The following is a 24,235-nucleotide window of genomic DNA, read 5'->3' as shown; positions in this document are numbered from 1 at the left end:
CCATTGCATTCTTGTGAACACTTTATGTGACGGATCACCTCGAGGGAATTTTTTTCAAATTTGGCACAGACATCTGGTTGGATGGAAGGATGATCTGATCAGAATTTAGTGATGAAAACTCAAAGGTCACTGTGACTTCACAAACATGTTTAAGTCATATCCCAAGAGTTCATATGCCAAAATTACAAAAATCAAATTATAGGATACAGGATAAAATGATGAAGTGATGACATTTTATATCCAAAAGGTCAAAGGTCAGCTTCACTGTGACATCATAATGTTTGTAAACGTAATTTTGTGTCCATTATTTAACGTCATATCTCAGGAACAGAAGGGGAGACGTTTGGTCAGATACTGAATTGGTGACACTTTTCTTGGGAGTCCACCGTGAAACTGTGCCGATTGTATAGATCGTCTGTGCTGTCGGGGGAAGATGTGTGTGAAGTACATGTTTTCACTGACATGAATGTAAATTGTAAGAGAAACTTAAACTGGTGCATGAGCACAAATAACTGCAAGGCGATAATCATAATTTGCTGCGTTTCCTGTCAGAATTGTCTCCCAAACAGGGTATTCTGAGCCAAAACATGATGTTTCCTAACCAAGTGGCTTTTGTGCCTTATTTCTATCCACAGCATTGCTGAAATGTAAAATGTCAACGTATCTGTGACATAACAGGAACTTGCAAACGTAATCCGTGGTTTGCCGAAATACACAATGGCACTTTCTGGTGACTGGGGTGGGGTTGAACCCTGGACAGGTCACCATGACCGACACATAGAGAAAGACAACATTCAAGCTCAAATCCACACTGGTAATTTAGAGTCATCAGTCAAGTTAACCTGCATGTCGTTGGACTGTGGAAGGAAGCCAGAGGACCTGGAGAAAAATCCATGCGGACACGGAAAGAACATAAATACTCCACATAGAAGCGCCCAGGCTGAACAGTGGGTTCAAACCCAGAACCCTCTTGCTGTGGGGCAACAGTGCTAACTACTGCTGCTGCCCACAGAGCAGTTTGTCATAGTCTACAGAGTTTACATTGTCACTTTAAATCCCTTTTTTCGTAGAACATTTTAGAAACTTAACAACAGAAAAGACCAAAAGGAGAAGGCGTTTTCCTACTGTAGCCGTAATGTGGGAGTTTATATTAAGTCAAAGTGACACGCATGAAGCCACCTGGCTGACATGCCATCAGCTTTTGTTGTAACCTTCACAGTGACTGAATTATTCAACAGTGCACCTCTGAGACACTTTGCATCTTTTGTTGCAGAGCTGTACAGGGCAGGTAGTCTTCACTCTACATGTATTCAACTTGTTCTGCCTGCCTGTGTTACAGGTTCAGGAGTAGTGGAGGGTACTTTCTGGAAGAATTTAATGAATTAAATATTCATATAATAAGCTTTACTAACTCTTCCAGACACTCGAGCAGCATAGCTCTGGAGATGACAGGGTCAGGAGGTTTTTCAGTACACTTCGTTCATCCAGATGGAAATATCTTGATCAATACAAGATGGATTGCCATTAAATTGTACACATTCATGTCTCCGGAGGGTGATTCATAATGATTTTTGTGATCTGCTGACTCGTCCTTTAGCACTCTAGTGTGTGGCAAAAAGTAAAGTTATGGAAGTTTAGTTATGGAAGTTGTGGCTGAGAATCCCTCCATCCATTTTCGGCCACTTTTGTGGGTCAGAGTTGTACTAGCTTCACAAGAAAAGAAGAGTTATAAGAAGAGTTGATTGGTCACACTGTTTCTAACATGCAATGCATTATGGGAAGTGGAAATTGAAAGAGAAACTGAGAAAAAGAGTTTTTGTTTCTAAAGGTGAGGTACTGGCACTCAATGGGCTCCTGAAAGTTTGCTGGGTGCCTCATTTCAATGAAATGCATACGGCTGCACACAGTGTATCCTCATTAGTAAAGCAGCTATAGAGAGGATGGTTTGATCCTGGTGTTAATGTTTTATTCTGTCTCTGTCTCTCCAGGGAGTTTTCCCAGCCGGCTACATTCACTTGAAGAAAGCCATCGTCACCAACAGAGGGTAAGTTTACCAACCTCTAAAGCCAAGTGCACACCACACGACTTTCTAAGACGTCAGATCGCTGCACTGTTCACACTACACAACCTGCTGTGTCTTGGGGTCATTGTGGTTCTCACACAACATGACTCAGCGGCGACAGGAGGTCACACGCCACAAGATCTTTCACCAGGATCTTATACCCAGATGAGTATGTCATGTGGTGCGCTGGTCAAACCACAACCTGTGTTTGGGGCGTTGCTTAACCAAGAGTACATTTTTAGGCTAAAAATCTACAGAGACATCAGTGCAACAGTCAGCCTTCTATCTTCTCCCGTATCTTACACTCTCGTTGGCTGTAGCTTGCTAACAAAGTCCCAGACAGATCCAGATATTCAGCACACTAGATGAGCAAATGAGCGGAAGATCAGGGCTAAATCTGTGTGTCTGAACTATGCATCAGACTACACCAAGCACAATCCCTCTACATAACCTCTGGGGCTGCTGTAGTTCTGGGAACGCCATAAGAGGAACTGCTCACTGAGGAGCTCCCCAGAGCTCTAAAAACCTAGTCTCACTACCAGACAATCAGAGATCTCTGCCTTCTGATAGTCTGCGGACACTCCTTTCTAAAGTGTGTTTAACACACTGGAGAAAACGGCCGGCAACAAATCAACGCCTCTTGCATTTTTTAGAAGGACACGCCCTCCCGGAAATGTGCGCTCCCCCTTTTCTCGTCCACAAGGAAACAAACACACAGAGAGCTTGAAAATGGATGCCGAGAGATTTAACTCTGTTTTATCAAACATGTGCTCAGTCCACAAGATTGTGGAAATGAAGGACTTACAGCGACTTTGTTTAAACTTTTAACACAGTTGGACTATGTTTACGAGCACAAGAGTTCAGCGAGCCACCAAAGGACCGCCCTGTGGATTTACTATTGGTTCTGCAACGTAGGGAGTTTTTTTTAAACTCTGAAATTGTATCCGCCCATCTAAACACAAAATCAGGGAGAAAGACATCAGTCTTTAGTTAAGCAAAGCATCTAAAGACTGACTTGTGAGTCTACTAAAAACCTTCAAGGGCTTTCTTCTGTTTGCATTCATGCTGCTAATAGGAACACCAAAGTGACATACTATCAGCCAGCTGGTGGTTAGCAACGTCACTTTCGCTTTGACAGGTCAAGATCAGGTATTTCCACCATCATATATAAGCTCAGTAAAGCCTGGACTTCACTGTCTGGCCATTTGTCCAACCTCTCTTCCATTTCTTCTTTATGAGCAGTTGTTTGTGTTTCGTGTTCTTCTGTTGTTTACACGGCTGAAGTGATTTTTGGAAATGGTGATTGCTAGTGCTGTATTGTCTGTGTTTAGCCAGCTAGTGTACACCTATGTCACTCCTACTCCTACTACTGAAATAGGAGCTAAAAAAGTCCCTCAAAACGGCGCTCTAAGGACTCCGATTGTTCATGCAGTGTGAAAACAACGAAACAGGGGTTCTTAGAGCTATGAAAAGGTTCCTCTGTTCCAGAAACGCCTAATGTTCACAGTGTAAATTTATCTAACACCTGCATTTCCACCAATGTCATATTTTTGCCTTTTGGGGACCAAAAGAAATGTTGCACATCATGGTAACAAAGCAATGACCCTAATTTTTCCTTAATCTCTTGTCACTTATCCAAACATTGAGCATGAGTAGCCAAAGGTGCACCATGTAAGAGAGCTGATGGGTGAAAGAGGGAGTCGACATTAAACCAAGCACAATGTGAGGGGTATAAAAACAGTACAAGTCTGAGCTGCTTCACACTGCTGCTGCAAACAACACTAATAAACTGCTTTCAGATTCCTTTGAAAACTGAAGGACATGGTTGTTGGGACCAAGGACGTCAATAATTAATCATTTAACTGCCAAGAATATTGTTGACAGGTTAGGCATGTTGATCTATAGGTTACTTTACATCCACATGCAACAACACAGTAAATTTCAGCCACTTGCACACTGATCACCTGCTACAGACAGACACAGCCACTGATTGGTTTGACGAAGGCATCATGGACGGCTAGTGGAGCTAACAACAACAATAATTAAGCAATGTCACACGAGAGGGAGTGATGTTATACTCGTATATCATCACGGCTGTGATTCGGTCATAGGCACGAGGCTGCAGGCAAGGCTGATTAAGAAATGTTGAAAAATGAGGACAAAATAGATAATTTAAGCATTTTTTTTGTCTTCCGCCAACAAAGATAGTTCCCTCAGGACTCCGCTGTCACCGTTGCTATGTAACGCAGACGTGGTGCGCCAGGCACTTACTCTTTATACACATTTATCAGCACGTTTCCATTAATTGTGCAGCCGGTGAAATAAGTCTCTGGTGACTGCACGGTGGACTGTGGCTTCACAGGCACAGCCGACTCTGCCTTCTGATCTAACAGTATGTTGCTTTTCTCCAAGTCATTGAGCTCCGCTGATGAAACACTGACAAACCTGGATGTGTGCTCAGATGGATTCAGCTTCTCCTCTCCCTCATCTTCCTCTGATGACCATTCATAGTTCAATTCAAAACTTATTTTAGGAAATAAATCCATATTTTTGGCTGTTTGACAGTGGATGAATTAATTAGCCTACAATGCAACTGCTGACCTAACTGACACTAACCGTCAGTTTTGATTTGATTGTTGATTGCAATCAGCTGTGAGGTGGAGTGATACATACACAGTGAAATAACCGTGATGTTGTACTCCAATGTCATCACGGTTTTACTGTCTCTCGACCAATCAGATTTCAGGGCCAGAACTAACTGTTGTATAACTGTTTTTAACACGGAAAAATGGGTAAATAATCACAGAAGACATTTGGTGTTGGATTTAACATTATGGATTGATTTTACAAAGTTTCCAAAAACACCACAGTTCATGGCTGGATTACAAAGCTTCTGAAAGGGATACGAATACGCCAGAGCCCATGTTGGGATGGCACATGTCAGTTAGCGTTAACTCCTTGGTTAAAAAAAGTAATTGTCTCTTGCATGTGGTATTTCAGAGATATTTAATGTTGGTGATGTTAGGTCTTATACGACACTGTTACCACCAGAATTCAGTTCTTTATTGTCCAGCATGTCAGATTTTTCCCATCAGTTCTGTCTAACACTTGGTAGTGAGACAGATCCGCACATGAAGCTCAACTGGAAAAGCTCCACCTCAGTGATAGACTATACAGTCAATTTTTTAGATAACATAACATTTATTTTTCACTTGCCTAATTGGACAACTGCATGAGTAATTTCTCTTGCTCAGACAGATATTTACTATTACAAATTACAAATTTTGCGATGGGACCTGACGGCACCCATCGGAACCCAACAGCTCGGGCCAGGTTCGGATCAGAAACTCTGCTCGGGTTCGGCTCACTTGACATGCTGGAATTTGTCATTTACTCACTGTTCATGTGTGATCAAGGTAAACAGACAAGCTGTTACCATGATAACAATAACTATGTCAGGTAACAAACTGCTTTGTGTCAGGTTCGGACGTAAAAATCAGGCTGGTGGGTTCAGGCCGGGCTCGGTTATAACTGTCTCAGAGTCGGGTCGGGTTCGGTCAGGAAAATGTGGCCTGAGCCGTGCTCTACTGGGGGCGTCACATCATATCCAGAAATACAGTCTCAGTTAAGAACATTTTATAAGGCTGAATACCCTTTAACCAAACCTGGTGACATGTTACAGCGTCATATTTCACGAATTACCGCAGATAGAACGGTTAAAGCTGCTCATTGCTTCGAGGAAAAATAAGTGCATTATGTGTTTATTTTGACAGTGTCTTCCACACACAGTTATTATTTGAATTCCAAGATGAATGAGGCCCTTCAGCCTGATGGCCTTGCCTTAGAAACTCAAAGAATCCAAATCCATTTCCCCTTGCAGATTTCAAACACAACATCATTTCTCTCCAGTGTGAACTGCTGATGTCAAGCTGTGAAAAAGATCTTAAAGTGCTTCATGTAGACGGAGCAGTAGTGTACACTGTGTGAGCATCATACTCAGGACTTTAGTGTAATTTTTAAACAGCAGTAGGGTATGTAGCGTCTTTATGTCATGGCAGCACTGACGTGATTGTCTAAGATAATACAAGCTTAAGTCTCGTCAGTCTAAGATGATGCCACAGTTGAGTGTACTTTATTTCCACAGTGCTGGGAGCTTTTTTCTTCCCGTCCTAGCTGAAGCCATTTAAGGGCTAATTTGATGAAATCTGGTTTTCTGTTGGGATCAGTTGTTTTGAGACCCATTCTCTCTAAATAAGGTATGAACCTCCTCGTTTCTGATTCCCTTCCAAGTTCAAGAGCACATATTTTAATACATTTACATAATGATTGGAAAAGCTTTTTTTTTCCTTCTTTTTTTGACACTCAAGATTAATCAGAGTTACAGAGCGTGTCTCGATTTGCATAAGAGTTTTTTAATTAAAGGCATGGAGAGAGTAAATTAATTGGAATTAGTGAATCCTTTGCTGTTTCAAGTAGACCTCCAGGGCAACAAAAGAGAGCGTTTGGAGTGGAGAGCTGGAGTGTATATCACTGAATCTGGGCGGCTGGTACATGATGACAAATACAGTTATGGACTACTGACCATGTGGGTCTGAATAGAGTGTGTGTGCATACTTCACTGCTTTGTTCTCTAACTCTAACTATAAAGACAAGGCTACACAGTGCGGCCGCCATCAGTGTAGCAGAGAGGAAGTGGAACTCAAGCAAAGGTGAAAAATTACCATGCCACATTAGTTTAGAGGCTTTAGTCTAATGTGTGTAAACGGCCAAGCAGTGACAGATCAATGCATACTACAACACTTATTATATACTCCTGCACTTTAACTTGAAAATTGTGACGGATAAATGAAAAAAATGAAAAAAGGCTCGCAACCCGTTTATAAAATGCTCTTAAAGAAAGAACATTTTGTTGTGAGGTGGCATTGGGCACATGCACCACAGTGTCTATTTCCATCGGGCAGATCGTCCAGGAATGTCTGTGGAATGTTCTTTCTCTTACCATGCACTCACAGGAAGAAGGATCAGTATAAGAGGACAAATCTCATGCACCACTGCCAACGTAATCTACATGTTAAAGTGCCCGTGTGGAAAAGTATACGTGGGAGAAACAAAACGGGCACTGAAAACACAGATATCAGAACACAGGTCCACTATTAGAAATGGGGATGAAAAAAGTCCAGTAGCCGTACACTTCAGAGATGCACATCACAATGTATCCTCACTGAAGTACATTGAACAAGTCTCCACACCAAGACGTGGAGGTGATCTGGATAACCTCCTACTGATATGTGAACTGTGGTGGATTCACTATCTCAGTACTATGGCACCTACTGGTCTGAACAAAGAGTTTGATATCAGACCCCATTTATGAGGGAAGAGGGAACGGGCCAGAGATAGAATATCATTACTGTTTCTTTGTCTATATATACTTTATACTTTTTATTTGTATCTGTTGCACTGACGAGTTTATTGTGCTACGATATTTGTTTCATATTGTAGAATCATCCTTTTCTGGTTTATACTGATACTAAGGGAGTCTAGTTTCATCCAAGGCTGGGGTATATGATATTCTAATACTCTATATTCCCTCGTATTAATATTTATCCACTTGTGGTTTCACCAGTCATGTTTCTTCACCCTAGTATGATTGAGACTTTATTTACTGCAGATACTTGATCCTTTACTACTATTCTCTGCAGATATTGTCAGCTATTTATGCTGTGTTGATTGTTTTGTTTTTAACTTGTATTAATTGTATTATGGTTTTTTAAAACTGTTAAAATCATCTGTAAATGGAAGTTGGGTACACTCCCGACCACTAGAGGGTGCATAGCGCCCAGAGGTGTGTATATAAATTGGTATTTACTGTTCGTCAAACAAATTTGACTTGACAAAGATCTATTGCTGATCGAAACGTTGTCACTGAATAAATTGGGAGCATTTTATAGACGAGTTGCGAGCCTTTTTTCATTTTTTTGATTTCTGGTTAGCTGTTAGGATCTGCACCGAAGTATTGGATGTATATCACAGTGCTACAGCTCACTGGCCACGGTTGTCATTTAATGCAACACGTTCTCACTGTGACCTCGTCACACGTCGACGTTTGGTCATGGACTTTCCACGTCCACATATGACATCCAAGGTACCCTGGGTGTGTTGGTTGTTGATGTTCTGGGACTCTGTGTCAACTTCAGCCTGTTAAATGCATTGGCTGTTTTCGTAATACTGTTTTCACAGGAAATGTACAGTTTGCATACAGTCTCTTTCAAAATAAAAGCACTACGTCAGTACAACACAAAACACAAAAGAACAGGGTTTGGTGCAGGCCTCCCAGGTGAAAGTCCGTGGTTGTTGAACCCATCCACTTTCTGCCTTACTCACACTTCCGCCCCCTTAACTGTCGTTGTTGTTCCACCCTGTTACCCCGTCACCAACACAATAACAGCGACCAGCTACTCATCATGCCGATGTGAAATGATGGAAAGATGGCTTTTTTCATTTGTGTCTGACGTCAAAAGTCACTGACCAAGTGGCGGTTTTCAACAACTTCGGAGTGAGACCAGGTTTCACCTGCTATTTGACTAAAATCACCTGTTCCTCTGTCTCCCTGCACTGACCCTCTCAGGCAGCAGTGGGCCCCTTGTTAAACAGGAGAAGCATTAGCTCACGAGCACACACTCTTTTCAATCTGCACATTTCCAGTTGTATTATACTGTAAGCAATCTTTCCTTCAGGCTTATTGGTCCTTAAATATTGTGGGAAGACTTGCAGTCACAATATTCTTCTGTGACAAAGAAGCTGCCAGTTATCTACATTTGTTGAAGTCATCACATTGAGTTATAGATATCTATATTTATACGTGCAGCATGTAGCAAAATGCATTTTATGGAGTCTGAATAGTGAGTCGTCCCAGTCGGCACCACTGAGTGAATACAGAAAGAACATTGATGTGCAGCAGTCTCCAGTTTCGACGCTGCGTCAAGTTGTCAGGAAGTTGCGAAGAACACTTTGCCAGCTGTCTGCTTCTCTGCAGGATAAACACACTCTCAGAGCTGACATTTATAAATATCAGAAAACAGCACCCTCTCCTCATCACAGGATCACACCCGAGAGACAAATAAACTTGTAAACACACACACACACACACACACTGCATTCATGCAGACAGTATCAGACACACACAGACTGAGACAAGATGCAGTTACGTGCTGCACAAACACATGTACTATATTAAAAACATTTTCAAAAACAAACACATGTAGGTAAGAGAAGAGAAAATCTGATTCATGTCTACACTCAGATACACACACCACAGAATCTCAGGCTCCCTAAACAAACGTCTTCCTGTAAGTCTGGTGTTATCTACCTGAGGGGAGATTAGAAGCTTCAGTGAGCTCCATCACCTGGGATCAGTTTTACTTTAGACCTCTGGGGCCCGATTTGCATGCAGGTGTACAGCAGCAGGCTTCGTTATACACTGGCAAAGTGTGTGTTTAATGTGTGTTTGATGTGTGTTTAATATGTGTTTAATGTGTGTTTGATGTGTGTTTAATGTGTGTTTGTGTTTAATGTGTGTTTGATGTGTGTTTAATATGTGTTTAATGTGTGTTTGATGTGTGTTTAATGTGTGTTTAATGTGTGTTTGATGTGTGTTTAATGTGTGTTTGATGTGTGTTTAATGTGTGTTTAATGTGTGTTTGATGTGTGTTTAATGTGTGTTTGATGTGTGTTTGTGTTTAATGTGTGTTTGATGTGTGTTTAAAGTGTGTTTGATGTGTGCTTGATGTGTGTTTAATGTGTGTTTGATATGTGTGTTTAATGTGTGTTTGATGTGTGTTTAATGTGTGTTTGATATGTGTTTAATGTGTGATGTGTGTTTGATGTGTGTTTAATGTGGGTTTGATGTGTGTTTAATGTGTTTTTGACGTGTGTTTGATGTGTGTTTAATGTGTGTTTGTGTTTAATGTGTGTTTGATGTGTGTTTAAAGTGTGTTTGATATGTGTTTGATGTGTGTTTAAAGTGTGTTTGATGTGTGTTTGATGTGTGTTTAATGTGTGTTTAAAGTGTGTTTGATATGTGTTTGATGTGTGTTTAATGTGTTTGATGTGTGTTTAATGTGTGATGTGTGTTTAATGTGTGTTTGATGTCTGTTTGATGTGTGTTTGATGTGTGTTTAATGTGTTTTTGACGTGTGTTTGACGTGTGTTTAATGTGTGTTTAATGTGTTTTTGACGTGTGTTTTATGTCTGTTTAATGTGTGTTTATTGTGTGTTTATTGTGTTTGATGTGTGTTTAATGTGTGTTTGATGTGTGTTTAATATGTGTTTAATGTGTGTTTGATGTGTGTTTAATGTGTGTTTGATGTGTGTTTAATATGTGTTTAATGTGTGTTTAATGTGTGTTTGATGTGTGTTTAATGTGTGTTTGATGTGTGTTTGATGTGTGTTTAATGTGTGTTTGATGTGTTTAATGTGTGTTTAATGTGTGTTTGATGTGTGTTTGTGTTTAATGTGTGTTTGATGTGTGTTTAAAGTGTGTTTGATGTGTGCTTGATGTGTGTTTAATGTGTGTTTGATATGTGTGTTTAATGTGTGTTTAATGTGTGTTTGATGTCTGTTTGATGTGTGTTTGATGTGTGTTTAATGTGTTTTTGACGTGTGTTTAATGTGTGTTTAATGTGTTTTTGACATGTGTTTTATGTCTGTTTAATGTGTGTTTATTGTGTGTTTATTGTGTTTGATGTGTGTTTAATGTGTGTTTGATGTGTTTAATGTGTTTTTGACGTGTGTTTATTGTGTGTTTAATGTGTGTTTATTGTGTGTTTAATGTGTGTTTGATGTGTTTTTGACGTGTGTTTGATGTGTGTTTAATGTGTATTTATTGTGTGTTTAATGTGTGTTTGATGTGTGTTTAATGTGTGTTTGATGTCTGTTTGATGTGTGTTTAATGTGTTTTTGACGTGTGTTTGACGTGTGTTTAATGTGTGTTTAATGTGTTTTTGACATGTGTTTTATGTGTGTTTATTGTGTGTTTATTGTGTTTGATGTGTGTTTAATGTGTGTTTGATGTGTGTTTAATGTGTTTTTGACGTGTGTTTGATGTGTGTTTAATGTGTGTTTAATGTGTGTTTATTGTGTGTTTAATGTGTGTTTATTGTGTGTTTAATGTGTGTTTGATGTGTTTTTGACGTGTGTTTGATGTGTGTTTAATGTGTATTTATTGTGTGTTTAATGTGTGTTTGATGTGTGTTTAATGTGTGTTTGATGTGTGTTTAATGTGTGTTCAATGTGTGTTTATTGTGTGTTTAATGTGTGTTTGATGTGTGTTTAATGTGTGTTTTGAATCAACTACACTTTACAGCACTTCACAGAAACCTCCACCGTTGACTAGTGTTTTAGAGGTGTGTGACTCAGCAAATTTGTCAAGTTGAACTTTAACTGGTAATAAACCAGTTAAATAAACACAAAGAGCCCACTGGGTTGTGAAATACCTGCTGCTTGTCTGGATTGTACAGGTGTGTGTTCTTTGGCAAAGTCTGAATAAATCACATTTCACCTGTAAAAGTTTGATTTTGACCATAAATTACAGATTTAAAGATCTATGTAGCATCAAAAGTAGGTTTTACATTTGACTAGTGAAAGTGTTTCTGCCTGAGTCATCGTCTTGTTTTCCTTGTGGAAAAAAGGTCATTGACAGAAAACTATTGACCATGATATGGTGCTTGTTGAGGTTGCTTAGCAACCACAGACGCAAGCTGCCACCGCATTCTTGAAAGCTGGCTCAGAAAAGGAACAAGACTAGCGCCCAGCACCCGACTTTGTGTTTTCCAGGTAGTTAAAGACGCAGCATGTGTACGGCCTCTTATAGTTAGATGAAGGTCCGTTTTTAAAGTCATCATTTTTCTTATAAATATAGTAATAATAAACTCTATTGATATTGCACCTTTCCAAACACAGTTACAAAGTGCTGCACAATAAAACACAAGGGGAATGAAACCTCCTCTGAAACACCGATCAGTTTCATTGATCAGTTTCATTGATCAGTTTCAGAGGTGTTTAAACCATAACTTCAACAGATACCAGTTCTTACACTTTTTACCTTCCATAATGTCATAACACTGTATTTATGCTGTTTGTTTTCATTCAAAGACACAGAAACACTGAACTCCTATTTGATGTTATTTTATTGTGACCAATGATGGTATAATCAAATGTGATTGGAATTGACGGGAAAACCTGAGCACCAGGAGAAAACCCGTGAGTAGATGTAATAATCTACAGAAGCCGTCAGTGCTATATCGTAGGCAAATGGATTTGCCTGTGTCCCTTTGCCTACGATATAGCACTTATGAGTATCATGACCTGGATGACTGAGACACAGACATCTCTGGGAGGCAATTGTTGCCCAGCCTGAGCTGAACAATCAGCAGCCTCCATTTCTTCCTCCATCTTCTCAGCTTCTCTTGCTTTTGCTGCCTTCTGCTGCATTTTGGTTTTCAGTTGTTGCAGCTGGGTCTCTCTGTCGTCAGAAGACCTCCTTGGAAACAGCAAGAAGCGTTTCCTCTTACTGTGAATAAACAAGCAGAGGTCCTCCAGTTCTGCCTTGTCGGCGATCAGCTGTGCCACCTCTCTTTCCCAGCTCTGCTGTTTCTCAGCGAGGTGCATTGTGATGTTCTCCAGAGCGGTGTTCTTATCCTGCCATGCTGTCTGGCTCTGGAGTTCAGTAGCTCTACAGGTCCGCTCTTGCGTTGTCTCTGCGAGTTTTTCAACGAGACAGTTGTTGTCCTCAGTGAGACGGAGGATCTCAACGTCTCTCTGATGGATTTGCTCTTCCATCAGAGAGACCTTGATGGTGAATTCATTCTCCTGTGTCTCCCATTTCTTGTTTTTTTCTTCCATGTCCGTTGTGAGTTTCTCACTCAGAGCCTCATATTTTTCCTGCCAGGCTTCCTCGCTCTGCTGGAGAGCAGCATCTTTGCTGGTAATCGCTGTGTGTGCGTCTGCCAGCGTCAGAAAGAGACCCTGTTGTTTCTCACGGATTTTCTGGAGGTCAGCACCCATCTGATGTATTTTCTTTTCCATCTGGGAAATACACATCAACGGTGCCGCTGCGTGCCGCTGCCAGTGTGTGTTGGAAGGCGGCATTTGACGGCCACAGCCCTGCGCCGGTGGCGGTGTGTGTTGCACTTTATAGACTCAGTACGTGACACGAGTGTGTGACTGAAATTATGTGATCTCCTGGGGTACTTAGCAGTCTCACATCCTTTGATCTTTTGAACATTTGAACACAAATAGAAATTTGATTATTAAAAGTGCTTGAATTCATATATTTGTGCAAAAAACCAAATTGTAGTTGTTTTAATATTGTCAGCCATCACTGTAACACATCGATTATCGTTGTCTGTGAGCTCCTGTAAAGCTGCTAGTCCTCATTATAAACATTACATCCATCTTGTTTTAATAACTTTTGAATTTTGGACTTAACAATAAACTACTCTGGAGTTAAATGTTTTTGGAAACGTTTGGAAAGAATCCTACACAGCCTCGACTGGAACCCAATTCCAGTGTATTACAACCCTGATTCCAAAAAAATAAAAAATAAAAACAAATAAAAACAAAATGCAATAATTCCACAATTGTCCTTGACCGAGGTTCCGTTAAATATGGTAAAATGAAATATATTTAATGTTTAAATTTCGCCTCTGATGTGTTGAATGCTCATTTACTCCAATATATGTCGAAAAGAATTTGCAGATCATTTAATTATGTTTTTGTGCTTGTTTTAAACAGCGTCATGACTTTTTTAGTGCATTGGTACATCCAACACAAACAGAATTTCAAAAGTGTGTCTCCTGTCAGCTCAGTCCATGTCTGACCTGTACAAAACGCTTCACTGTAACTCGCAGCATTCACAGACAAACAGACACAGACACATTTTCCCCACAAATACAACATGCTAACATTTTTAGCCCAAGCCTATGGCATTTTACATTGTATAAATTAGCCTAGCAGCTATTAATCTTTTCCTCTACTCATATGAAGCCAGGGACAACAGCAACATTTAACAAAGGTAACGTCACAAAATTTGGCTCAATTACAACTCACCAGGTTCACTGACAAAACAACTGTCTTACACTAAACAGCTCTGCTCATATGAAGCCAGGATAAATCACACGCAAGACTTAAAATGCTATTTTAGTGGAGGCTTTATTGTCTTCACAATTTATTGTTTCTTATCTGTGAAATTAAAGTAAATCAAAGCTTTGTTTCCACTGAGGGAAATGGTTTTATAAATCATACATACATACATAAGTACATTTATTTGACATTGGACATGATTCGTCCTAATTATTGAGGATGGGTAATTGATATTTGTTTAGATTTTTTTTTTTTTTTTTTTTTTTAAATCTTCCTGACACACTGACATGAAAACACGTTAATATGTGAAAGAGGAACAGAAGAACCTCTTGGAACCCCTCTGAAGGAGCAGATAATTATAGAAGCACAATGTGTAAACGTGTGTGTTCGTTAACACGGTGCAGTATTGTGACACAGCTTTCATTAAGAACATCGAGGTCAACTGGCTGCTGTCTTGCGTTTGACCCTCAGGTTAATGTCAGCGTGTGTGTGTGTGTGTGTGTGTGTGTGTGTGTAGAGTGTTTCTGAGAGTGAGATCCAAAAGGTGTAACTGAAACATGCGTCTCATCTACAGGCATGTACACATTTAGTCCACCCCTTCTATGTGATGGGATAATAGTTCTTCATGTTCAGCTTTTCCACAGATTTGAAACACAATCTCATTATTTATATTATAATGTTAATTTCTTCAATACTGCAGATCATATGTTCTGCTCCAGGCATGAGGATACAGTTTTCTTATTTAGGCTATTTTTTCCTCTCTCATTCTCCTATCAGTCCATCCTGCCTCTTCTAAACTTTATTTGTTGCTTGTTCTCTTTTTTCTCATGATCCTCTCCTGATCTGCTGGTTCAACACAAGAGATGCATTACAGGGATGTCAGTCAGTAGGTTTCAGCTTTGCTCATTTGTTCCTTAGAATTCCCAAAGCTTAACTCCATAAGATCCACTGAGGGACAAAACTGTTAAGACATTAAAACAGAAACTGTCTCTTCTGTACGCAAATTGCATAGTTTCCTCCAGGTGCTCCAGCTTCCTCCCACAGTCCAAAGACATGCAGGTTAATTGGTGACTCTAAATTGTCCGTAGGTGTGAATGTGAGTGTGAATGGTTGTCTGTCTCTATGTGTCAGTCCTGTGATAGTTTGGTGACCTGTCCAGGGTGAACCCTGCCTCTCACCCAGTGTCAGCTGGGATAGGCTCCAGCCCAAACCCTAACAGGATAAGCGGAAAATGAATCAATGAACAAATATCCAGTTTTGCCACTTATCATTTGGAGTTACATTTCTCTTGAAGGGTACTATGCAGGAATTATTGGCTACTGTTTCTAAACAGTATAACCAGTGAAAGTGAAGCCAACTGCAGCTTCATCTGCTTAATGTATCTCCTCGCTATATTTGCAGGGGGTTTTTTCAGCGCTGTGTCCACGATTTCTGTATCCTCCTCTTGGATGCGGGCTTCTTACTTCTTACTTTTATAAAGTCCCAAGCTCATGTTTGTGCTGTGCCCAGGAATATCCAGAGCACAGCAGAATAAGAAGAAAATAAGAAATTACAGGCAGAGGGCAAAGTGTCTGTAGATTAATACATCATCATACACTGAGAGATGATTGAGAGGAATTACTTCTGTCTGAGTCAAGTCATTGTTTTTAAGGAGAATCCTGCATAATATACCTTTATGTCAGTGAATGAATCTTGTAGTGAGTGTTGGGGTTCATGTGAGGCCAACTGTGAATGAACGAGGAAGGTTTAAAAGTCGTGACATATTTTGAGGTATTTGATTGATTAAACTCAGGGCAGGCACCAGCCAGCTGGCTCTGAAGTCGTAGCCAACAAAAGCAGATAACAGTCGTATTTCTTCGAACATCAGATTCAGCGCCTCCGTCTTTGATGCTCTCTTTTCTCTAACGAGAGCAAACGTATGAACTCTTTTTGTTATCATGCTGAGACGTCTAATGAGCACAGTCCAGCCGCAGACAGCGACTGATACGAGATTCAGATTCAGTTATGTTGGTGAATCAGTTCAGCTCATTCACTTTAATGTTCAAATGAAAGATTGATGCGTGAATCGTCTCATCAGTAGTTTAGGAACAATTGGCAGAGAGAGTAAGAAGTCACCATGTCATTCAAGGTATGAAAGCTGATAAATGGATTAAAAGCCTCAAACAAATTGCTTCAGTAAACCTTATGGCCCTGTATTGGAACTAAATGACAGGTCTTTGGAGTCAGTATTTCAAAGAATATGTCAGAGTGGTAAATCCGGGGAAAGTTCTGTCTGTTATGTACACAAAATAATAAAAGATCAAATCCCACAGTTGGATTTATGATGAAACACAGTCAGTTAGAGAAGCCAATAGACCAAATAATAAATGCCTTTAAAGTTTGAAGCACAGCTGCGGGCTTTAATTATTAAGTGAACCAAGCAAAGACAAAAGAAGTCCCCAAAAATCTCTTCTCTTCTCAAACAGAAATACAGAGAGTTTCAGAAGAAAATATTTACATAGAGAATTAAAGAGAGACATACATAAGGGATGCTTTTCATTATGTTAGCATGTCTCCTCGCTTCCCTTCCTCACGTCTCATCTCCTCCAGCGATGATGTCAGAGAGATGCAGAGACGCATAGGATACACCAGTGCTTCCTCGCTCTAAGCTCCTCCATGAGCCTCCTCCAAAGAAAAGGGGGAACAATTTCCGGGTCACAAGAGGAGAGAGGATGCGAGGAAGCATAAGTTAGCATAATGAAACCACTGCAGAAGAGAAAGTTGGGGTGGAGGAGATTGAAATATTAGGATGGTGCAAAAGACGCTTCAGACTGATGGAGGACAGAAATGTCAGCTTGGAGCAGAGACAGAAAGATGAGAGAGAAGAGACTTGCAGTAAATATGGACACACATTTGCACTTAAGAAGAATAAAGACTAGATGAGAGAAAGGTCATGCAAGTTGAAAGACGAAGAAGGCTGAAGCTGAGTGGGAGAAGAGTGCAGAGAGGGGAAGGAGGCGTAGATGAGGACTGAGAAGGAAGAAAGGAGAAGAGAGGAGGGCTGCACAGTTAATCAAATGTTAATCACGATCATGATTCTGGCTTCCCACGATTAAATGATCAACTGCAATATCGTTGCTCATAGAAGACTCTGCTGTATATTCAAATCAAACATTTCCTTAACTAACAGCAGTCTCCACCTTTGAGGAGCTGTCACGCGGCTGTGTGTGAACCCTGCAGCAGCGGCCTGTGAAAAACTTTCCTGAATATTGCAAATGCAGACGGGCTAACAATGAAAATCATTCAATCACCCTGATTGTGCGTCGTGGAGACTATCGTAATCTTTTGAGTGTTCATACCTGGCGACGTGTGTTTCTCTCAGCGGGAGTCTTGCCAACTGCGTTACGACCTGTGTGTGCACACCACAAGATTTCTCCACCGAGCCCTCGCCGACAGAGCCCCAGATAGCGTGGTGACGTCACCAAACTTGGGGACGACACATGGTAAAGGCATGGATACTCTTCCCAGTGTTGAATCAGATCTGCCTCCAGGGCCTGGGTCCAAACACAACGCGCTCCCCGTGATCCTGTGGACACCACCATTGTTGTTGTTGCTTGCCGGCTTGTCAGTGTTGCCAGATCTTGGGAGAGAAACAAGCAACCAGGGCTATGGAAACAAGCCCAAAAGAAGCGACTATCATGTGTTTAAATAACTTATCAGACGGATATATATAGAGGAAGGTGACATTTAGAAACAAGCCCAAAGTCGTGGCTAATAAGCAGACCTGGCAACCCTGCGGCTTGTCCTCTTCACATTTCTTCCGTCCTCCTGCGTGCTGACGTGGGACGTATCCCGCCTCTCATTGGCTGATGCTCTTTGTCAGTCGTGTCACACTTCTCCAGTTTTTTCCAGCATGCCAGATATCCAGTCCCAGTCACAGACGAGGGGGCGACTTGCTCGTAGGCTTGTTCACACATGAGGACTCGTCATGGCAGACTATCTGCCGACTCACCTCCGACCCAAGGTGGCTCTCAAGATCCTCTGCGACATCAAAATCACGGTGAAAATCGTGTAGTGTGAACTGGGCTTAAATTGTTAAACACCTGAAAAACACCACAATCTGCAGTACGATGAAAACATGAAGACCGAGACGAATAACTTCAACCAGTGTTGGGCAGTAGTGTCACTACAAGTAGCAACGTTACTAACTTCACTACATTTCTCAGCAGCGTGGCTGTAACGTCACTACTTTCTGAGTCAAATTGGTGTTCAGTAGCAAAGCTGAGTATTGACCGAGTAGTGGAACACATTCTCACTCTGACCTCGTCACATATCGACGTTTGGTCATGGACTTTCCATGTCCACATATGACGTCCAAGGTACCCTGGGTGTGTTGGTTGTTGCGTTCTGGGATGCCGTGTCAACTTCAGCCTGTTACATGCATTGCCTATTTTCAAAATACACTTCTGTTTTCACAGAAAATGTACAGTTTGCATACAGTTTCTTTCAGAATAAATGCAGGACGTTGGTACAACACCACAAATTAAAGTTTTTTTCCTTCAACAACAAAAGCACGTGTTTGGATTTAGGAAGAAGGAACGGGCGTAGCTTTATAATGATATGGGAGCCAAACACCAGCCTCCTGGGTGAAAGTTGGTGGTTGTTGGATTTGCAACAAGGGGAGAGAAAGAAAGAGAGCAATAGGCTGACTGATGTCATGTTATTGGTGGACGTGTTCAAGTGTCACTAAGTCTTCAGATAACACCAAAAAAAAAGAAAAGAAGAAAAGAACATTTTAATTTAAGTCTGTTATTTTATAATAAACAGTCGAACTGTACATGTTTGTCTGCCTATTTGTCTTACAGTTTTATGATCACTGAGATAACACTGATTTGACAAAGTATCTCAAGGCAATTGAATCGAACACAACTGGACTTAGTTTAGTCTTTGAAGACATTTCACCTCTTATCCAAGAGGCTTCATCAGTTCATGCTTGTCTGACTAGGCTGGAACTAGTCTGACAAACTGGTGTGTAAGCACCCAGGTATTTAACCTCTGAGAAGGTCTTCACAAGGCCAGTGATGTCATTGGTTCATTAGTGCTCCAATGGTGTGTCAACGACAGTTGTTGCAACTCTCGCTGCAACGGTGGTCGTGGTCATCTATCTCCCTTCTTCGACCTTCTGCCTCCCTTCTCCTCCTCAACAGACGAAGCATTAGCAGAACAAGGTTGTTGTTGTTGTACTGCTGCTTCAAGAATATAAGCAAAACAAGCCTGAAAAAGGCACTAAGAACGGCGTCGTCAAGCATCTTGTCAAGCATCCGGAGTGAGGACTACAGTGTTTTCGTCCAATAAACGTAAACACGTAACATCCGCCCCGCCCCCTATCCAATCAGAAACCTTCCCTGCCCCAAACCTTGTGTGGACCCGAATACAGGCGATTAAAAGGCGATTAAACTGATCTCCATGTAAACCCTCATTGGGAATGAATATTTCCCATGAAAACTACCTGGAAAAACTTTAATTCCCAATGATTGCATTCAGATTTATTTCATTCTGAATGAGAAGCCATCATGTAACCGCACCCACTGTTACCATTAATCCCGTCCTTGTCCAGCGTAACTCAGACATCCACTGCGACACTGCAGCACGCCACAGTAGCATGACCTATGTAAGATGAAAAAAACAAAAAACTTTCACTGAATTCAGATGAAGAAGAACCCTATTTTAGGTCTTACTTTAATGGAAACATTAGTACAATAGTAAGAATGTAGCACAACATGAAAGTGTGCTCTGTTTAATGAAATGTGAAATTGCAGTGAAAATATTTTGTCCCTAGAAACAATGAATATCATAAGAAATAACTGTGATCTCAATATTGAAAATAATTGTGATTATTATTCTGGCCATAATCGTGCAGCCCCAGAAGAAAGAGGTGGAGGAAAAGAGAGAAGAAGGGGAAAGGTCTTAAAAGAGTAGATGGGAGGAGGGAGGAAAGAAAGAAATGTAACATGAGTGAGGGAGAAGAAGAGCAGAGCAGAAACTGGGAGGAATGACGGAAATGTGCCAGAACAAAGAGAAAACCTGAGGAGGAACAATGTGAGGCAGAGAAGTAAAAGGGAAACAGGAGGAAGGAGGGAAAAAGGAGGGAGCGTTTAGACTGAGTGAAAAGTAGAACAGAGGAGAAGAGGAGGAGAAGTGCCTGAGATACAAGTGTAACTAATGTGGGTGAAATCACCAGGCGGCCGCCAGCCACGGCTCCACTGGGAGATCAGCTAATCTAGCACACTGCTTTTATTAATTAATCAGTTATGAGACAGAGAGAGGGAAAACCAGAGAAAGGAGAGAATACATGAGAGGCAGAGTAAAAAGGGAGAGTCGGGGAGGGAGGAGAAGAGAGGTACTCTAATATTCCTGACTCCAGGGCTGAGACAGTGACTCAGCTTTCAATTTTAGTGAACAACGATGTTCAAAATGATGTGTAAGGGAGGGAGGAGAGGAACGAGAGAGGGAGCGCACAATTATTTCTCAAATCAGTGAGGTGAAGTGAGGTCTTTGTTTTCAAGTGCTGCAGCAGTTTGCCAGTTTGCTCACTTTGGCACGTAACGAGCTCCCTGTGGAAGAAGTCTTATCAGGTTTGTTGTCTCTATCTGAGACCCTGTGTCCTCATGAGGACATCACATTTTGGGTTTACTGGACCTTATTACATTCTGCTTCACTCAGACCTGTTGTCCTTGTTCATGGACACTATTTTGTGCCATCTAGTGGCAGTAAGACCACAATACACTAATCCATGTAAAAACAAGATGGCAGCCATCTCTGCTAAGTCAGTCTGCAGCTGATCCGGACACAAAAGTGGACAAGGTCCAAAACCTGATCACATTTGATGGTCGAAACTTGTTTATTTGTGATTCATAACATTCGTAGTTTGATAAGCCAACAGATTTCACCAATGGTGACAAGGTTAAGATGCTGTTAATTAGAAAGTACTCATTTGGAGACATAAGAAATTTATCAGCAGCTCGCTGAAGGACATTGAGACTTTATTATCGTCTCGTTTGAGGATGTAGGGACTTTATTATCGCTGACAATGTTTAGTTTTTTTATACATATCAGGTCCTACTAATCCCAAATAGCTAGGATAAATCAAAAATGCGAACCAAACAAAAGTCCAGCTCTCAGGAGGCCATAGGTGCTGAGTTTGTATTAACATTTTGATGCTTTTCTTTTTCTAATATTGTAGATATTCAACACAAAATTAGATAAAGGAAACACACTGTCTATTTTCTAGGTCAGAAATATGGTGGTGGGTGAGTGCACACTAATCAGGCAGCAAAACTAAATATGACTATGGTGCACCAAGTATTCAGATCCTTTACTTACACAGCATATGTTCGGGCTCCAACTGTAATACAGCACAGCAGAGCGAGGTCTTCAGCCACAAAACTCAATCGGGTGTTTCTCTCTGTTTTGTTCAGTACGTACTGTTAGATGCAGTTATGTTTCTGTCTTTAATTGTCTTGTATTCGTGCATATTAAAATCCTGTTTGTAAATAATGATTCACCTCAGTGGCTGTGAATAAATCGTGTGTGTGTTTCTGTTTTATCTCTGCACAGGCCACATGAGACTGTGGTGCCTCTTGAAGACCCCATAGTTACTGAGGTGACGTCAACACTGCAGGAATGGGCCTTACTGTGGAAACAGCTCTATGTGGTAAGCAGCATGTTATATTTTTCTGTAAGTGTGTCGTGTGTCACTGCAGTTTGTTTTGTTCGCTGTGCTTTGCTGCATCGTGCATTAAGGCAGAAGAGCCAAGCTCAACAGACTGAGTCAACCAGACACGCTGAAGCTGTTTAATTTCATTAATCTTCAAAAGAATAACCTGCACAAGACTAGTGTTATTATGAATTTTATCATAAAGGATGGAGTTTGATTTTCAGCATGAGAAACCTCATTATTTGTAATGATGTAATGCCTGTCCATCTGTGAACACCATGTCTCAAGAAAGCCTCGAGGGAATTTCATTAAATTTGGCACAAACGTCCACTTGGACCCATATATAATCTGACTAGATTTTGGAGGTCATAGGTCAAAGGTCAAGGTCACTGTGGACTTGTCTCTGTCATTCTTGTGAATGCAATATCTCAAGAGCACCGTGAGGGAATTTCTTCAAATTTGGCAAAACGTTCACTTAACAATGAACTGATTACATTTTGGTGGTCAAAGGTCAAGGTCAGTGTGACCTTGAATCAATCTCATTCATGTGAATACAGTATCTCAACAAGGCCCTCAGGAAGTTTTCTCAAATTTGACACAAATGTCAAATTGGACTCAAGAATTAAATCATTAGAATATGGAGGTCGAAGGTCAAAGGTCACTATGACCTTACAAAACATGTTTCGGCCACAATTCAGGAATTCATACACTAATTAAGAAGAAATTTCACACAAATGTCTCATTGCATAAAATTATGAAGTGAGAACATTTTATATCCGAAGGGTCAAAGGTCAACTTCACTGTGACATCATAATGTTCTGCAGAAACCCTTTTCTGGCCATTACTCAGCGTCATATTTCAGAAACAGAAGGGGAGACATTTGATCAGATACTGAATCCGTGACACCTGGGTGTCCACCTTGAAACTGTGCTGATTGTATCGATCTGCTGCTGGGTGCAAGATGTGTGTGAAGCATCCATGTTTTCACAAACATAGATGTAAACTGTTAAGTGCAACTTGACTGGTTTGCAGAGGCGTACGTCCACAAGGTGGTAACTGTAGTTTAAGCCTAAATATGATCTTTTCCTCACCATAACCAAGTGGTTTTTGTGTCTAAAGCTAATCACACATTAACTACAGTGCTGTTGAAATGTAAAGTTTCAGCGTATCAGCTACATAATAACATGCAAACGTTACGTAATGTATCTGTGGTTTGCAGAGATATAAAATGCAAACATTTACTCTGGGGATTGTCTTGTTATAATCCAGCTGGTTTAGTCATGTTTGCAGTGACAGCAGTTTTGAAAGTCCACTTTATGTCCACATTATGTCACTCACTGTGGCATGTGGTGTTTTCACTCACCTGCAGCTGACACGCTAACATTTCAACGGAGAGACAGCTGCATTGCAACATTTCATAGAATAGGAAGGAAACACTGAATCCTTTGCTTTCAGCTTTCTCCTCAGATATGTAAAGTGTCCCCCGTTAGCTTGAAGCACTTCTTGTATTTCTGTTGAGAAGCCCGCAGTGTTACGTCCTCACTCTACACATGGAACGATGCCATTAAGTCTGTCTGAGTTTCACTTTGTGCTATCCTCCTCCAAGCTGTGTGTGTGTGTGTGTGTGCTTGTGTGAGGTTCTGTGTGTTTTGCAGTTTAATCGAGTGTCAAAAGACGTTTCAGACACAGTAGTGAAGAGCTGAAGATGTGCCGCAGGTTGTGTCTTCCTCTCTTTGTGTCTAGGTTTTGTTTTCAAGGTTTTTGCAACAGCTTGAACCTTCTCCTCTTTACCTTTCTGTTTCCTTTTCCCTTTGTTTGGTTTATTTAAACCTGCTGACCGTCAAAACGAAAAAGTTGAGAAAGTTTAGTTTCCTTACGGACGGAGGGTTGAATTCATTTACATTCACAATATACATTACATGCTTATCGTAAGTGCTATATTGTAGGCAACTGGACTTGCTTGCTTTTCTTGACGTTTCGCCTCTCATCCAAGAAGCTTCTTCAGTTCTAAATGACTGGTACGAAGTTGCAGGCTATAAACTCTGTGGTGGGAACCCTTGCAGAGTCGTAGGGGTCACGTGAGCTCTTAGTTTCAGAGTTGTTAAGGTCACAATGTGAGTCGTTGACCCACCTGGCCACCATGTGAGTCGTTAGGGTCAGGTGGGACCAGGTGTGAATGGGCGTGAAGTCGTCTGGGGAGGGATCTCAAGACTGCATTGTAGGTGGGGGATAAGTAGTGTCGTAAGCCACCCCCTCTGTTTAACGATGGTCCTGCTTGACGCTTATTTTACTCCTCTTTCAAACCATCTTTCCTCCCTGGCCAACATGTGCACATTGCT

The 24,235-nt window shown here is 41.0% G+C and overlaps 1 protein-coding gene across 5 annotated transcripts in view; it reads left to right on the top strand.

Moving 5' to 3' along the window:
* LOC125894594 (dedicator of cytokinesis protein 3-like) overlaps window positions 1-24,235 on the top strand; it is a 307,437-nt gene that overhangs the window by 156,387 nt on the left and 126,815 nt on the right. For all 5 annotated transcript variants that reach the window (XM_049586145.1, XM_049586135.1, XM_049586126.1 and 2 more), the window contains exons 4-5: window positions 1,989-2,044; window positions 21,797-21,893. In XM_049586145.1, the coding sequence (XP_049442102.1) occupies window positions 1,989-2,044; window positions 21,797-21,893 (153 nt within the window). The remainder of the gene's footprint in view (window positions 1-1,988; window positions 2,045-21,796; window positions 21,894-24,235) is intronic.

This window comes from Epinephelus fuscoguttatus, linkage group LG1 (assembly GCF_011397635.1).
Source record: "Epinephelus fuscoguttatus linkage group LG1, E.fuscoguttatus.final_Chr_v1".
In the NCBI taxonomy this organism is placed as follows: domain Eukaryota; kingdom Metazoa; phylum Chordata; class Actinopteri; order Perciformes; family Serranidae; genus Epinephelus; species Epinephelus fuscoguttatus.
The sequence above is the reverse complement of the archived record's forward strand: the minus strand, read 5'-3'. Positions and strand labels throughout refer to the sequence as shown.